The 17,894-nt window shown below is 37.3% G+C and overlaps 1 protein-coding gene across 1 annotated transcript in view; it reads left to right on the top strand.

The window, feature by feature from the left end:
• The window catches only part of LOC114231281 (polyubiquitin-like), a 575,445-nt gene that overhangs the window by 12,440 nt on the left and 545,111 nt on the right, over window positions 1-17,894 (top strand). The window contains exon 2 of the mRNA XM_054718618.1: window positions 3,629-3,851. Within this exon, the coding sequence (XP_054574593.1) occupies window positions 3,629-3,851 (223 nt within the window). The remainder of the gene's footprint in view (window positions 1-3,628; window positions 3,852-17,894) is intronic.

Below are 17,894 nucleotides of genomic sequence, written 5' to 3' on the forward strand. Positions count from 1 at the left end.
AAAGGGTCACAAGTAATCTTGTCCCCCTCAGTCTTCCTCCCTTCAGATAAGTTACTGGTTTATTGCAAGCATCCATCCAAATCCTTACAAATGGGTATGGTATATATTTCTATAATGCATTGTGAACTGACACTACAGAGAAGTTGTAATTTAACCAAGACAACAGATAATCAATTTTGAATAATCCAAACATTTTTGGTACATATTTCAAGAAAGACAGACATAATACAACAGCATGCATCCTATATAATAAAAGCCTAGTATACTAAGTGTCCAGTCGACCGGTAGGCTGTTCAACCAATCAAAGGGTAATATACTAATGATATGCTAAGGCCGCTCATCCGCTCGCTATGACATGCACTGATCACCAGGGGGCAGATGATCCAACCTATAGGTTAGTTTGCTGCTGGGGTCCAGCTAGTCGGGACTGAGCAAGATGGGCTGGACACGTTCTGGAGCCCTCCCGCAGTCCCTCCCCTGCTGGCCAACCTCCTGTATCCCTCCCCAGCCATAATTGCGCACTGGTGGGGTCCCATGGCCTGGCCTGTGCCCTCTCACAATCCGGGACCCCTTGGGGGATGTTGGAGAGCAGTTTCAGCCTGATCCCAAAGGCCAGGCTGAGGGACCCCACTGGTGCACGAATTTGTGCACCAGGTCTCTAGTATTTAAATGTTTGAGTCAGGGACTCTATTCTTGATCTCATCAACTATTTTAAACTATGTAGTACCTTAGTAAAGTAAGAGTGAGACTCACTGATGCATTTGTGATATACTAAGTGCTGCACAAAATACATTTTACATTATTTATCTCAAGTCAGCCTGTACATACTTTACAGTTATTTATTTTAGTGATGCATTAGCGGTTTATATAACAACTGGTAAACAACAATACTCAAATAGACAAGTAGCTCTCAGGATATAAATGATTATAACTAAGACTTCCAATTCTTTCAGAAAATTATTAGTTTACAGTTTAAGTGGACTTTGGCATTCTAAATATGGTTTACTTTTGACCATTGAATAAATTCTTATTGCTGACAGAAATAAAAATGTGCTAGAAATATTCACCATCTCAGGCAAAATCACAGAAGTTCCCCATCTGTCTCTGCATAGAAAATGGATCAATTTACTGGAGCCAAACTTTATTACCTCTATAATTCCACATACATTTTCAGTAGGCAAAATTGTCCTTTCTACACTGAAGAATTTGTTTTTATGTCTCTTCTAATTTTCTACTCTTTTTTCAGCTTCTCCATATGTTTTTTATAGGCCAAGGTTTTTATAATTTCAGATATATTCTTAGTAATCATAGGGAGATACAAGTTTCCATAACTAATTATCTGATTTTGCATATCATACAATTGCATGGTTTCAAATGTTATCTTAATACAATTAGAAATGAACTTTATTAAAAGTCAAAACAGAAACTATATAGTGTTATGTAAAACTGGCTTACTTTTCTATCAAGTCCCCTTATGTTTTTATCTATTTTGTTTTAATTCTGCAATCTCTAAACAATTGTGTGGCTAATTTTCCCAGACAATAAGCTAGGTCCCCGGCACAGAAAAAGATTTAGAGTTCTAACTGCTATCAAAGAAAGGGAAGCAGGGCATTTTTTTGGCTTGAATATGGACTCTGGATTTTAGAATTTCAGTTAACTTGGATGCTAATGAATGGAGGTCTGCTTTGTTTCAGATGGAAGCAAACCTGTTTCTAACTGTTCTAGAGCACCACCTTCTGGAAATGAAATGCTTCTCTAAATGCACAAAGCAGCTCATTGTGATTGGTAGAATCGTGATTTTGTACTGAGAAGAATCATGACTCATGAGCTATATGACTCTATTAAGCAAACATTACATTCTCCATCCACCTTGAGGGGTTAGAGTTAAAGAAGACACTGATGTGGGACAAATGCAGGATAAATGAAAGATATTTTTGACTGCTATATGAGGAATAACGTTCTGTCAAGTTTACTTTTTTTTTTACTTGTTAGAACTAAACGACAAAGTTGTTCTGCTTCCATAATATGTGGCATTTGGGGTAATAGTGCATAGAAATATGTAACACTATTATTAAAACCATTAAGGACAAGCTAAGCCTTAGCAGTTCCAGTTAATATGTTCTAAGGCTAATAATGAACATACATTTTATTGCCATAAGACACGGGATAATCAGCCTTTTTCTTTCTAATTCTTAATTAAACTTGTAATTAACTAGAGTTCAGATTTAAGCCTAGGGCATTCCATATTTTCCACCTTCAAGTACATACTTTCACTAATTGGTGTTTTTAACGAATTCTGCCTTAATAACATTCCTGGGAATGGTTATATGCCTCACTGTCCTGTGACTGGTAATCAGCACATCATCTGTCTTAACAACATTCATATATTTTAAAGATCATGACTCTCTAGTATGCCCTTCCTTTCAAGCCCAGTTAGGGTGCCTTAGTAACTCCACTTAGTTGGGTTCCCTGGTTTTATTCCCACCGCCCTGGTCCCAGTCCCTGTCTATCTAGCTTCCTTCTGTCTACACAACATAATAGTATATCAGTTATTAACAATTTTAACATATTTATTTCTTAAAAACATCACTCACTGTAGGAACATCTTTTCTGGGAGGGAGGGGGAGAGAGACTGGCAGACCAAATTTTTGAGCACATGTGCAGTCCAAAGAGAGCAATACCCATAGCAATAGAAAATAGCAGATTGATTACTTTTTCTAGGATGAAATCCAACAGCCTCCAAGTCTACTAGGTGCCAGATACTGTTGTGTGTGCTTAGTTTACAGATACTATGTGCTGCAGTCCTAATAACCAAAAGCACCCCATCAAGTCAGGGAGATTTACATAAAAATAGTTGGCCAGAACCATTTCATTGGATTCATTATTATGCTTCAAATGCAGTAGTACAGAGGGAAAAAATGAGGAAAACTTGCAAATAAACAAAATTCCCTTGATTAGTAAATTTAAAACAAATACATATTGAGTCAGAGCAGAGATAAAATAAATCACGTCAATGAGCTAGATGACAAAAGCAAGACATTTCCCAAGGTATTGTCTTTATATATAATACTAGAGGCCCAGTACACAAAAATGTGTGCACTTGCGGGGAGCGGGGGGGCATCCCTCAGCCTGGCCTGCACCCTCTCGCAGTCCAGAACCCCTCAGGGGATGTCCACCTGCTGGCTTAGGGCTTAGGCCCACTCCCGGCGGGTCAGGCCTAAGCTGGCAGTCAGACATCCCTCTAGCAGCCTGGGAGCCCTCAGGAGATGTCCGACTGACAGCTTAAGCCCGCTCCCTGCAGTTGGTCGGACATCCTTAGCACTTGTGGCTGAGCGAAGGTCCCCCTGTGGGAGTGCACTGACCATCAGGGGACAGCTCCTACATTGAGCATCTTCCCCTTGGTGGTCAGTGCGCATCATAGCTACCAATCATTCTCGGTTGTTCCACCATTAAGGTCAATTTGCATATTACCCTTTTATTATATAGGATATGACTTACATGCATAAAGAATGTGATAATTTTAAGGGTTATTAATATGTACAAAATATCAGCCATTGACTAAAGTTGAGGAACCTCTTCTAATTTTGCCTTTGTTAGTAAAGCTTATTTTGGTTGCAAGTTGGTTTAGGAGAGGGGGAGGGGAAGAGAGAGAAAGACTCTGACTGGCAAGACCATCAACCTTGAGGTTGAGCCCAGTAACAACATTGAGAATGTCAAAGACAAGGAGGGCATCCTACCTGAACAGCAGCATCTGATCTCTGTGGGCAAACAGCTAGAGGATGGCCGCACTCTCACAGACTACAACATTCAGAAAGTGTCCACCCGGCACTTGGTGCTTCATCTGAGGGGTGGTATCATCAAACCCTCCCTCCACCAGCTTGCCCAGAAGTACAACTGTGATAAGATGATCTGTCACAAGTGTCACTCCCACCTGCATCCACGTACTGTCAACTGCCAAAAGAAGAAGTGTGACCAAACCAACAACCTGTGCCCTAAGAAGGAGGTCAAATAAGACCGCTTCACTACCTCCTTGAGTCCACAGGAAAGCCTTCTACCTGTACTCTGAACCCTGTGGCCATGAGCCTCAATAAAGTTTCCCTTGTGTTGACTGGGGAAAAATTAGGAGGTATAGTTGACTTCAGACACTGCTTGACCTACGATTCCAGTGCTATTCATCAGAACTTGGTTTTCTTTTCTTCCTATTCCAAGTTTGCTTTCCTCTAGGTCTGTTCCATTCTCACGTCCTTGGTAGCTCTCACATACCACTGCCACAGTTAACAATCCAGGGAGTTCATTTCTGCTTATATTCTCACTAGTTTGAAGTTCACTGATTGATTGTACTTGTTGGGCATGCCACACAGGTCCACACATCTCAAAAGGGATGTCCACACATCTTGGGAAAAGAACCTGGAGCCTTTTGAGTATTAAAATGTCTAAATCTGGTCTTTCTGGATCTCTAGTACAGGAAGATAGCAGATAGATACACCCTCCCCATCCCCAAATCCGTTATGGAAACAGAGCTTATGAGATTTCCCACTGAGACATCAAGAAAAACACTGGCACATTAAAAGCTGTGAGAAGTCCTGCAGTGAGGAAACGCATTTCTAGAATTTATTGATTACACATTATGTTTTACAGAGCATATCACTTTTATCAGCCCATTGCAATATGATTTAGGAAATTTTGAGATAGATGATCTCCAACATAATAGTGAGTGATTCTCATCATCTTAGTCTATTGCCATTAAATACTCAAATTAGAATATTCCTCTTTTCCTGCTGCAGAGTCATCCAAGCAAACAATTTATTGTAATTTGAATTTCTATATAAGCCAGACTTTGGGGAGAGAATGTGCTAGTTTTGACCAGTAGAAATTTCCAGTCTGATGACAGTCATATTGCCAATGGTAACTTACTATATTACACTCCACTTTATATGTTAACTAGAGGCCCTCAGCCTGGGTTCCCTTGGCCTGGCCTGTGGGGATCAGGCTGAAATTGGCTCCCTGACATCCCCTTAGGGGTCCCAGATTGTGAGAGGGTGGTTCTTGGGTGACGCACCTCGGAATTGGGCTCCCTCCTCTCTAGTTCTGTGTGTGTCACCCAAGAACGGCAGTTGCCAAGTCACCATAGCTCAGCAGCTTCTGCGTTGAGCACCTGCACCCTGGTGGTCAGTGTGTGTCACAGCTACCAGTCGGGACATCTGCCCCTTGGTGGTCATTGCATGTCATAGCTACCGGTTGGATAGTCGGACAGTCGCTTAGGCTTTTATATATAGATGTGACAGAAAGTTGCAAAAGTATTAAGAGGAAGCCTAACAATTTTATGTAACTAGAGGCCCGGTGCATGAAAATTCATGCACTGGAGTGGGGGGCGGTCCTTCAGCCCGGCCTGCCCCCTCTCACAGTCTGGGAGCCCTCAGGGGTGGGAGGCGACCTGACGATCAGGGGAAGGCAATGCCCCATCATACCTCTGCTGCTGCACTGCCGGTTGCACAAGCCTCAGCCAGCCCTGGTTAACTGAGCCTTGGGCAGCCCTGGATGGCTGGGCAGGTGCCATCCAAGGCTTGCCTGTGCCTCGGGCCAGCCCTGGGTGGCTGGGAAGCCACCATCCGAGGTTTGCCTGTGCCTCGGGCTGGCCCTGGGCAGCTGGGGGGCTGAGGGGACTGGGGGACTCCAGAGGCAGGTGCACTGCAAAGCTGAGGGGACTGGGTGCTGCCATCTTGTGGCTGTGGGTGCAGCCATCTTTGAGGGAGTGGCAGTCAATTAGCATTTTCCCTCCTTATTGGCTATGGGCGCCACCATCTTTGCGATGGTGTGAGGGTCAAATAGCATATTTCCTCTTTATTAGATAGGATATTGAAATGTAAGTAAGTCTTTCAACATGAATAAGTTTCTTTTCATTGTTTAATTATATTACTCCAACATCAAAAGTATAAACCTCAGATGTTAACTTTGAATAAAAATGGAAACTTTTTTGAAGAGGTAATAAAATATAAAACTAAAGCACTGTAAATAAGAAATACCCTCAAAAACAAACTATATGTTACAGAATATGTCTTTTTTTCCTTCCATAAGTGTTTTCCTAATTTTTTTTTCCTCACAGTATGCTCCTAATCAAGTATCTTAAAATACAGATGCCCATTTTTAATCTTTAATAGTTCTGTTTAGTTCATATGTTTTATCATTTAATTCTAAAAAAAAAAAAATCAGTGAAAAAGGCTGGGCAAGGGAAAATACATTTTCTTTATAGTTGAAAAATTGAGAGCCAGAAGGAATATACCACTTGCCTGAGGACACATGGGAAAAACAATAACCTGGGAATCTCACCCTCATCTGTGACTTTAATCATAATCTACCCGTTCACTTAAGACAAAAATATTGTGCTTTCTTCTTAGATACTATCAATTGTATGTATTATCTATGGTTCCTAATTTGTATTTAACTCCATATCATCATCCAACATTTCTGCAGTGTTGTGTGTATGTGTGTTTATCCGCACCCTAGGATATATTAGTTGATTTTAAAGAGAGAGAGCATGAGAGAGAAACATCAATCGGTTGCTTCCTGTAAGCACCCTGGCCAGGGATAGAACCTGTAACCTAGGTAAGTACCCTGACTGGGAATTGAACTAATACCTCCTGGTGTACACAATGGTACTGCAACCAACTGAGCCACCAGGCCGGGGCAGCAGTGTTTTTTAAATAAATGTTTATTGTTAAAAGGGTATTGTAGGTGTCTTCTCCTGAATTATTCTCCACAATTCCTAGCAAACTGATGGTATTGTATGTGTGCTGAAGCTGTGCCTCATCAAATAATGATGGGAAATTCTAGTACTCTCCTGACTTTGGTAACGCTTTATTTTAAAAATCTCTTTTAGAAAAGTAAGAGATCAGATAAAATGATCAAATTCATGTGTCTCCTGGATTAAGATTCAGAGATCCATAAATTAGGTACAACATAAACTCAGAATTCCACCAAAAGTAATGTAAATGTTGTGTCTACTAAATTTTCTATTTTATTATACCCTCTTAGCAATCCACAAGAACCTCCAGAATTCCAATTTGTTAAATGTCTGCTTCCAACTGTTTGACCACAGCTGTTATATTGGAATTATCTTAGGTTTATTTCATTTTCCTTTTAGGCTCTGCTATTAACTTCTGTCACCAGGTTCTGTTATCTTGTTACATCTATTGGCTTGTAGTTCACTTTTTACTTTTTTACATGTTATGGAATTTAAGGGAACATGTCTTTTTTTTCCCTAGATGTTTTCTGTGGCAGATACAGTTATTGTGCTTGATTCCATATCTTTAATTTACCAAGATCACACGTTGACAGCTAATATTCTTTTCTATCAATATTTTATACTAAATGCATAAAATAGAGACTTTATGTCTCATAGATATTATCACACTGCACTTTGAATGATACTTGTCATTTTGTTCTCTCTTACTGAACATAAACTCTTGAAGACAAAGATTTAGCCAACATTTTCTGGAATTTTTTTATCTATAGTAAAATCTAGCACATAAATATACAAAGAATGATTATAATATCAATGAGCTTATGAATGTCCTTTAAATATTATTAAAATGATAGATTCACTGTGGCACCTGGTGTCACATTTAGGTCTTCTGAATTTGAAATTATATTTGAAAATGCTAGAACCATAGGAAATGAGTATATGCATTAAAAATGAAAGCTAGTTTCATAAACTGGAAGATGAGAAAATCTGAAGTGATGGATCTATAATAAGGACTTTATTAATCTTACCACTAGTTTCTCCAGGGTTCGGCACTCATTCTCACTAATTACTCTTCAACTGCATACTCTACTTGGGGCTAAAATGTCTGTAGCTATCTACCTGTGTTTCTAAAGTTTCTATTTTACCCTCTTCTTTCTTTGAATTCATATTGTTTCAGATTGAAGCCAAATACTGACCTTGACAATATCATTTCAGTTTCATTTTTAAGAGTTTCAAACCAAGATCCTCAACAATTAAAAGATTAGCAACAATTATATTCTTGCTATATCCTGCTTTCTCCACAATTCTTATCCAGAAAAACTATCCCTTAAATTTAAAAAAAGGATACATTGAAGGAAACATTGCTAGAAATCCTACTTTATTTATAAATCAATACTTTTTATAATTATTTAGGCTTTTATGTGATCATATAAATGCAAAAAATATATTATACTCCCACATCAGTATTACTTACCTTATAATTTCTTCCTTATTTAAAATTTGGTTTCTCCCATAATTTGAATGCAAACAGGCTGAGTTCAGAAACTCATTTCATGTTTAATGATTGACCACAGCACTATGAAAGGAGTTTTGTTCACACTTGATTTTATCTTATCGGTTGCTGCACAAATAAAATTATATGCTCCCATGCTTTGTTTGAGCAACTTCAGTAATCATTTTCTTCAATCTCTTCCGTTAACACTTACTATGAACACATTTCATATATACAACTAAAGAGTTACCAGTAATAATCTAGCTGTTTAATCCCCCCCTTTCACTAACTCACAAGCTTGGACAGGTGATCAAGGCTATACAAATACTTTAATGAAGCTCTAATAGAAACTATCATTCTTTGAGATCCTCACTTATTTTTCCTGATACCCATATAAAATTTAAAATTTTCATTAGTGGATTTGGAATGAAAGGTTTATGTTGTAGCTTTATAATATCCTCTCTATAAGGAATGCAGGTAAGTTTAATTTTGCTCTTAAGAATCTTTTATCCCCTTAACAATAAAAACCACCAAATAACTTTTGTTCATATAGTATATATATATATTGATATTTATCATAATTGAAATTAAAATTGAGAAACATTTAAAATATCTATTATCTTTTATCTTAATTTATTTTTTTCTAGTTTTATTGAAATAACATTGTGCTAATTTAAGGTGTAAAACATGTTAATTTAATATATTTATATATTTAAAAATGATTATCACCACCTGACCCATGTGGTTCAGTGGTTGAGCATCGATCAACCTATGAACCAGGAGGTCATGGTTTGATTCCCAGTCAGGGCACATACCTGGGTTGCTAGCTCGATTCCCAGTAGGGGGTGTGCAGGAGGTAGCTGATCGATGATGCTCTCTCTCATCATTGATGTATCTATCTCCCTTTCCCTTCATCTCTGAAACCAATAAAAATATATTTTTAAAATGATTATCACCTAGCATTAGCTAACACCTGTATCATGTCACTTAACTACTATTTCTTTTTTTCTAGTGAGAACATTTAGATCTACTCTCTTAGCAACTGTCAAGTATTATAATACAGTATTTTTAACTATAATCACTATCTTTACATTATATCCCTAGAATTTTGTACCCTATGATCAACATCTCTTGCTTTTTCTCATCTCCAATCCCTGATAAACACTACTTACTCTGTTTCTACGAGTTTTGCTTCTTTAAATTCCACATACGAGTGGCATCAACAGTATTTGTCTTTATCTGACTTACGTCACTTAGTCTAATGTCCTCAAGTTTCATAATGAAAAAATACCTTTAACTTGCTAAAGTAAAATAAGAGAAAACAAAATTTTATATTAAATTAGTTTTAAATAATTTGCAAGAAAGTGTTGAGGGCATGTACTACCCAAATGTCACCAAACACAAGAAAGAGTGGTATGCAAAAATGATTGGATAATAAACTAGTAATATTACACATCTATATGCAAAAACATAGGTTGTAAAAATAATATCGAGAGGTCTAAAGACAAGTTGAAATAATATAGTAGATAAAATTAAATAAAAATGAAGGGGTGATTAGAGTTAAAGTTTGATATTGGGGTGGAGTAACTGATTCACTGTATACTTTGTCAAGTCATTATACATGTGAAAACATTTTATTGCAATGTTTAATTAACTAGTAATAATGTGTCTTCTCAAAGCAGTAAAAAGGGAATAAATTGAAAGCTGGTAAAATAAGCAAAGAAAAAGAATGATTAAGGAAAACAAGAATTTTTTTAAAGAGCCTGGTAAATAGATTTGAAGCATGGAAAACACACACAAAAAAATGCACAAATAAATTACAGTAACTTAAGTGACATACTATTTGAGCAAGCCTATGGACAAGCACACACACATACACACATTACAGACATATACACAGTGTATATCTATATATATAAAAGCCTAAGTGACTATTGCAACTGAATGGGCAATTGAACAGGCTGTGTGGGGCGACCAGGCCGGCAGGGGGGTCAGTGAGGGGCAACCAAACGACTGAGCAGCCGGCTGAGAGGGGCGAGCAGGCCCTCAGGAAGGGCAGTTGGGGGGCAACCAGGCCGGCGGGGGGAGGGGGTGGGGGCGGCAGGGAGGCAGTGAGAGGTGACCAGGCTGGCAAGGGGGCAGTTAGGGACAATCAGGCAGGCAGGAAAATGAGTAGTTAAGAGCCACTGGTCCTGGATTGTGAGAGGGATGTCTGACTTGCCGGTTTAGGCCCAATCCCCAGGATTGGGGCTAAACTGGCAGTCGGACATCCCCCGAGGGGTCCCGGATTGGAGAGGGTGCAAGCTAGGCTGAGGGGACCCCCTCCCGTGTACGAATTTTGTGCACTGGGCCTCTAGTGTGTATATAATATAGTGGCATTATGTTGACATTTAATCTGTCTGTGTCTTTATATTCCAAGTGGTTTCTGATAGACAACAGATGATGGGGTCTTAGTTTTTGAGCCATTCTGACAATATCTGTCTTTTAATTGGTGCATTTAGACCACCATTCAATGTGATTATTGACATAAAGTTGACCCTTGAACAACACGATGAGTTAAAGGCACGGACCCCTGCACAGTTGAAAATCCATGAATAACTTTTGACTTCCCCCAAAGTTAAACTGTCTCTGGGCATGCATGTGGGATTGTTTCCAGGAGCACCTGCAGATACCAAAATATGTAAATGTGCAGTCCCCTAGATAAAATGGTGTGACTCAATGTATACAGTTGGCTCTCCACATCAGCCCAATTCCACGGATCAAAAACAGTCCAGGTACTTACTGAAAACAAAATCCATGTATGAGGGGACCAGTCAGTTCAAACCCATATTGTTAAAGGTCAACAGCACTAGGATTAATATCTACCATATTGACTACTGTTTTCTATTTGTTGCCTCTTTTTTTTTTTTATGTTCCACTGTTGTACTTCCTTCTGTGATTTCTGTTATTACTTTTCAAGAGAAAAATTTTTAACTCTAGTTATTTTTAGCAAATTACTGAGAGAAACTTGTTTTTTGATGATTTGGTTTTTATTTTAAAATTTCAAATGTAGAAAGTCACTGTAGTGGAGGCTCACACTGGTGAGCAGGGTAAAAAGCAGATAAATCATTAAATATAATTCTCTTTTCCCAGCATTGGCCTCAGAGACTAGCGTGATAAAATAGCAAAAGCAATTTCGATGGCAATGATATCATTATGTGAAACAATCATTATGCATTCTCTAAATTTAAGAAAGTACAAATCCTGTATAATAACAGCCTAATATGCAAATTAACCAAACAGCAGGATGACCAGTCATTATGATGTGCACTGACCACCAGGGGGCAGACGCTCAAAGCAGGCCAGCCAAGTCAGGTGCCAGCAGGGGCCCCCAATTGCCCCACAGATCAGCCCTGATTGCCAGCCAGGCCTAGGGACAGTACCAATGCACAAATTTCGTGCATTGGGCTTCTAGTATTTAAATAACAAACAAGGTCTTTTTATTTTTATTTGTCATCTAATACATTTATTACCTACTTTTAACATTTAACATTTTGTGGTTTTATTGGGGCCTGTTATCTATAATCTGGTGCGTGGGCTCCCCTTTTTAATTTACTTCCAATAATTGATGATGATTGTTTAGAATTTTGCCTTATTTCAGTAGTGGTAATTTAGAAGAATATAGCTGTATTTTTACTAAACTCTAAAGATTTGCCAAAGGAAATATCATGACAGAAACAACAATGGGATCCTAAATTTGAATTCCTTAATTTTAGTCCTTTACTATTTATTTGGACTACATTTACTTTAAAATAACATATGACATATTTTGGATTAAACTAAGAATATAATATATAAGTAAAAATTACCAGGTTGCCCAAAATATTACAAAGTGTATGTTTATTGATATTTGTAGTGATGGATATAGTGTTGCCTTTCAGCATTAAAGTTAACCTAAAAATACATTAACTATCTAGGTAAGATTAATATGTTAACTCACTTTATAAATGTGTATTTAAATTCGTCATTTTCACAGCCTTTAATTTTCCCTGTGCCTTTCAAATTCCTGCAAAGTTCCTCTGGAGGGCACTATTACCATAACTAATACAATTAGCTCCAGCGGGCTGTGATGGTGAAAGGGACTGCTTCTTTTTACTGCTGCTTAACCATTTCAGATCTTAGTGTTCAGCATACTTTACCTTTTCCATCTCCTTAAGGGAAAAAAAAAATAAACTCTTCTGTCTGTCCCTTTTGAGGGTTATAATAGTTATCCCCAGTCACATTATACCCTATTTAAAAAAAAAAAACAACCATTTCTGCCCTCCTATTACTTCTTGATAAAACACCCTGGGAAGCTAATGAGGGGCTAGAGTGAAATGTGACTTGTGCTGAGGTTTTATTTTTTTTCCAAAGGTTTTCATAAAAAGTAGGAGTTTGAACAGTAGTATAGAAATCAGCTACACATACAAGCATGTCCAAAGTTAATTTTCTTCCACATAATCTTTGTTCACCAGATGAAATTTCAAGGCAAAATGAAAAGACCTCAGAGGTCAAAGTTGTTTTTGTTTTATATGTCTGCAGAGAATACATGTCATTTTAGGAAACCAGGGCTGCTCAGAAAGCTGTATGCAATGAATATGACCTTGATAATCAGTTCATTAAATAATTTGTGATCCCATTCAGAATTCTAATTGAAAAGTAATGCATTTCACTGAAAGTCAATTGAGATAATTACTTATGTAAATAACACCTGGGTCACTGTAAGCTTTATTTGTAGTAGTCCCTTTTTTTGTATCTTTGAATATTTTGTATTTTAAAATCTTTTTCATTTACTGTTTAAGTAGAGAATCAAAAGATGTTTGGAGCATTCATATTACTAGTTGTACCGGTTAATGATGCGAATTTTTTTTCAATAGATGGAATTACACATATGTTGATATATACAATTTGATATGTATGCTATTTTGTTGTATTGACAACAAGCTTCAAAACTTCATGTGTCAAATTTGCTGAAGGTGTTAACATCATAGATATTTTTACACTTAAAAATGTCAAATTTTGTGCCAAAATAAAAGAGCATTTGCGGGAAGTTATAATTCATTACTTTATTTTGAAGAAAAGTGATGCTGAATACTTTGGAAAGCTTATGGTGAACATGATCCATCTCAAGATACTTGTGAATGCTGGTTTAAATGCTTTAAAAGTGATGATTTCAATGTGAAAGACAAAACATCCAGGTCAACCGAAAAAGTTTGAAGACCAACAATTACAAGCATTATTGGATGAAGATGCATGTCAAACTCAAAAACAACTTGCAGAAAAATTAAACATTGCTCAGCAAATAATTTCCAATCATTTACAAGTAATGAGAAAGATTTTAAAGGAAGGAAAATGGGTGCCACATCAACTGAACCAAAGACAAATGGAAAACCAAAAGTCATCAGTAAAATGTTGCTTCAATGGCATGAAAAAAAGTCTTTTTTGCATCAAATTGTGACTGGAGATGAAAAGTGGATTTATTTTGAAAATTCCAAATGCACAAAATCATGGGTTGATCCAGATCAACCATCAACATTGACTGCAAGGCCAAATCGCTTCGGAAAGAAGACAATTCTCTGCATTTGGTGGGATCAGGAAGGTGTGATGTATTATGAGCTTCTACAACCAGGTGAAACTGTTAATACTGATCGCTACCGACAACAAATAATCAATTTGAACCATGCTTTGATCATGAAACAACCAGAATGTTCCAGAAAACGTGGCAAAGTAATTTTGCTTCATGATGATGCACCATCACACACTTCAAAACCAGTTGAAGACACGTTAAAAGATCTTGCCTGGGAAATATTAACCCACCCGCTGTATTCACCAGACCTTGCGCCTTCAGATTACCACTTGTTCCAATCGATGGCACATGCACTTTCTGAGCAGCACTTCAAAATGTACAAGGAAGTGGAAGCTTGGGTCTCTGAATGGTTTGCCTCAAAACAAGAAAAGTTCTATGGGGACTGTATCCACAAATTACCTGAAAGATGGAGAAATATGTAGCTAGTGATGGACATTACTTTGAATAAAGCTGTAGAGAGCACCTGGGAAGGCACATGGGCATTCTTTAATTATTGTCAGCTGAACCCAGTGGTGTTGGCAAAGCCATGCCCTGGGAACAAACTTTGCCAACAAGGCAAGAGTGCTATCAGCTTGACCTTCATTTCAGCCCAGGTATAGGGTAGTGGGTTTTGATATGTAAATCCAGTCAAGCACCAGGAATGCTTGGGCCTACTCAAGAATGCAAATAATCTTCTTTGTCTTGACTTTTGGTGAAACTTCCTGGTATTTGGGGGTATAAAATAAACATGCTGTATGGGCTCTGGGTCACTGTCTCTCCAGCAGAAGAGGGCAGCGGTCCCACCCGGTTCCCATCTTTTTCCTTCTATCTCTGTGTCTCTTTCTTTCTTTTATTTCTCAATCCCCAGCTCCTCTACTCAGGAACTGGACCCGCTCTCTAACCACGCTGGATGCGGAAAAGAAAGAAATATTTACATCATAAAGCACTTTTGATGTTTCTCTTGAAATTACCATGTTTTCTTTGATTACAAAATCCGCATTATTAACCGGTACACCTAGTACATTTCTAAATTACAACCAGAAACTGAATATTACCTTAAGTACATGATTTTGAGGTTTTTGGATATACTCCCAGGAGAGGGATTGTTGGGTCATATGGTAGCTCTATTCTTAATTATTTGACTAATCACCAGTCTACTTTCCATATACTGGGTTTACCAGTCTACATTCCCACCAGCAGTGAATGAGGTTTCAGCAGCAGCAGCAGAAAATAAATAATAAAAATTAGAGCAGAATTTAATGAAATAGAGAACTAAAAGAATTATATGTAGTAAAATGCAAAATTACATGAATTCTTATGACAGGAGGCTTGTAGTTCTTTGAAAAGATAAATAAAATTGACAAACCCCTGGCTAAATTATTAAGGAAAAAAGGGAAAAGACCCATATATACAAAATCAGGAATGAGAGAGAAGTCACCACAGACATCACAGATATACAAATGATCATACTAGGGTAATATGAAAGACTATATGCCACCAAATTCAATAACCTAGTAGTAATGGATAAGTTCCTAAAAAGATAAAACCTTCTTCGAGTAAATCACGAAGAATTGAAAAATCTAAATAGACCTATCAGTAGTGAGGAAATTGAAACAACCATCAAAAACCTCCCAAAAATAAAAGTCCAGGACCAGATGGCTTAACCAGTGAATTCTATCAAATGTTCAAAGAAGATTTAAAACCTGCTCTTCTCAAACTCTTCCAAAAAATTGAAGAATAGACAATGCTTTCTAACACATGTTATGAGGCCAATATAACTCTGATACCAAAATCTGGCAAAGATATCACATAAAAAAGAAAACTATAGATCAATATCTCTGATAAATACAGATGCAAAAATCCTAAACAAAATACTAGCAAATTCAATACAACAGTGTATCCCAAAAATAATCCATCATAATCAAGGGGGTTTATTCCAGGATGGTTCAACATATGCAAATCAATCAATGTAATTCACCACATTAACAAAAGAAAGGATAAAAATCATATAATCTTATCAATAGGTGCAGAAAAAACATGTGATATGATACCTTTTTTTAGTAGAAAACCCTTACAGCAAAGTGATCCCACATATAGAGTATGAAATTTCTCACAAGCCTCCTGTTATCTTATGAATTTATGTAATTTTGCATTTTACTATATATAATTCCATGTTTGTTTTAAAAGAAAGGGAACATCCTAAATATTGTGTTATGTTTATCCCTGACTTCAGTACTTCTGAGATTTCACTGACAAATGTATGTCTATATACTGTATATAAAAGCCTAAGCGACCATTTGACCATTCAACCAGTAGCTATGACGTGCACTGACCACCAGGGGGAAGATTCTCAATGCACAGGAATGGAAACATGGAACAGACTGATGAATCTCAGAGGGAAGGGGGAGGGGGAGGGTGGGAAGAGATTAATCAAAGATCTTATATGCATACTAGAGGCCCGGTGCACAGATTCGTGCACCAGTGGGGTCCCTCAGCCTGGCCTGTGGGGACTGGGCATAAACCGGCAGTCTGACATCCCCCGAGGGGTCCCGAATTGCGAGAGGGCACAGGCCAGGCCAAGGGACCCCACTGGTGCACAAATCCATGCACTGGGACTCTTATACTATATATATACTATATTTAGAAAACAAGAGAAAGAAAATGGCATTTGTAATTAAGTATAGGTTCAGATCTTAAGTTGATTGCTTACTGATATTGGCTTTTGTACAATTTATTTAATTTCACTAAACCTCAGTTACTTCTTGTAAAATGGAGTTAATATTAGACTGAATCACATGAAATTATTATTTATGCAAGTTGAAAATAGTGTGGTACCAAAATTTCTTATGGTTCAAGTTAGCAATAGCTTTCTCTTCCCACACAAATGCACAAAGTATGCAAAGCCCCCAATAAAGTGCTTGACTCATAGTACTTTTAATTATGCTAGAAAAATTGTTCAGACCTCTCTGCTAACAGTATAAATACAAATATTCTTTATATTACACATAAAATTGTCTTTATTGTGATAAGTGAGAAGTCCGTGTAATAGAAATCAGTTATATTTTTACCTCTCATTAGCTATGAGAGTGTTATTTCTTCATCAACATTGTTATTTCTCAAGTAACTAGTTCACATGGTTTGTAAAATGATTATGAGATAAAATATATAAGCATATCTTCTGTGTATTTACTCATTAAAGAAAGGGTAAAATAATACAAACAGGTACTATGTAGAAACAGTAAAAATAAACATGCCAGGTGCTTCTAGATTTTGGAAGTATAGCAGTTAATAAGACAAATTTCATTCTCTCTGGAAGCAGATACACTAGTAAGAGTACACCAATGATAACTAAGTAGATATATTCAAAAGCATAATAATTGCATATAGAAATATGAAATAAAAAATCTTAGCATGTAGTAGGTACTTAACATATTTAAAATTCAACTTTTCTTTCATCATTGCATATCCATAGCATTAGATCACGGCCCATCATTCCTTTTCCTTCATAGCTTAATTTATGTGCATATGTAATAAGAGGGTCCACATATTAGGATAATTAAAAAAATCCGGAATTATTAGCTTCTCTGGATAACAACACCCTGTGAAAAAGCCCCTCTCCTCTTTTACTTCTTTAATGCATTAGCTGTAATGCTTGGTTCTGGTTAAAGGTGGTAGCACCATAAAATTTTACGGCTAGATCTAATGTAGGTTAAGAAATATGGTAATTGTTATGTAGCTATCTGAATTATATTTCTCTAAATAACCAGCCTTCCTAAGTAAAGCATTTTTATCTCATCTTCTCTTTTTATAGCTGCATCCCTTTGAAATCTTTTATCATTTTATTGCATTAGAAGGGCTTTGGGACAGCAGGAGGACTATTTGAACTTTGCAAACAGATATAAATGGAAAGAAAAGGAAGGTCAGATTTGGGGTTTCTTAACCTTGGCAGTGTCCTTGAAAGCAGTCCCCAAGTAGCTTTAACTTCTGCAACACACGTGAGCCTGAGATCACCCCTGGGCACAGCCTGCTTGGCAACCTGACAGAGGTCAAATTATCACACAAATGAACAATTTCCC

Source organism: Eptesicus fuscus, chromosome 7, assembly GCF_027574615.1.
Source record: "Eptesicus fuscus isolate TK198812 chromosome 7, DD_ASM_mEF_20220401, whole genome shotgun sequence".
NCBI classification, from domain to species: Eukaryota; Metazoa; Chordata; class Mammalia; order Chiroptera; family Vespertilionidae; genus Eptesicus; species Eptesicus fuscus.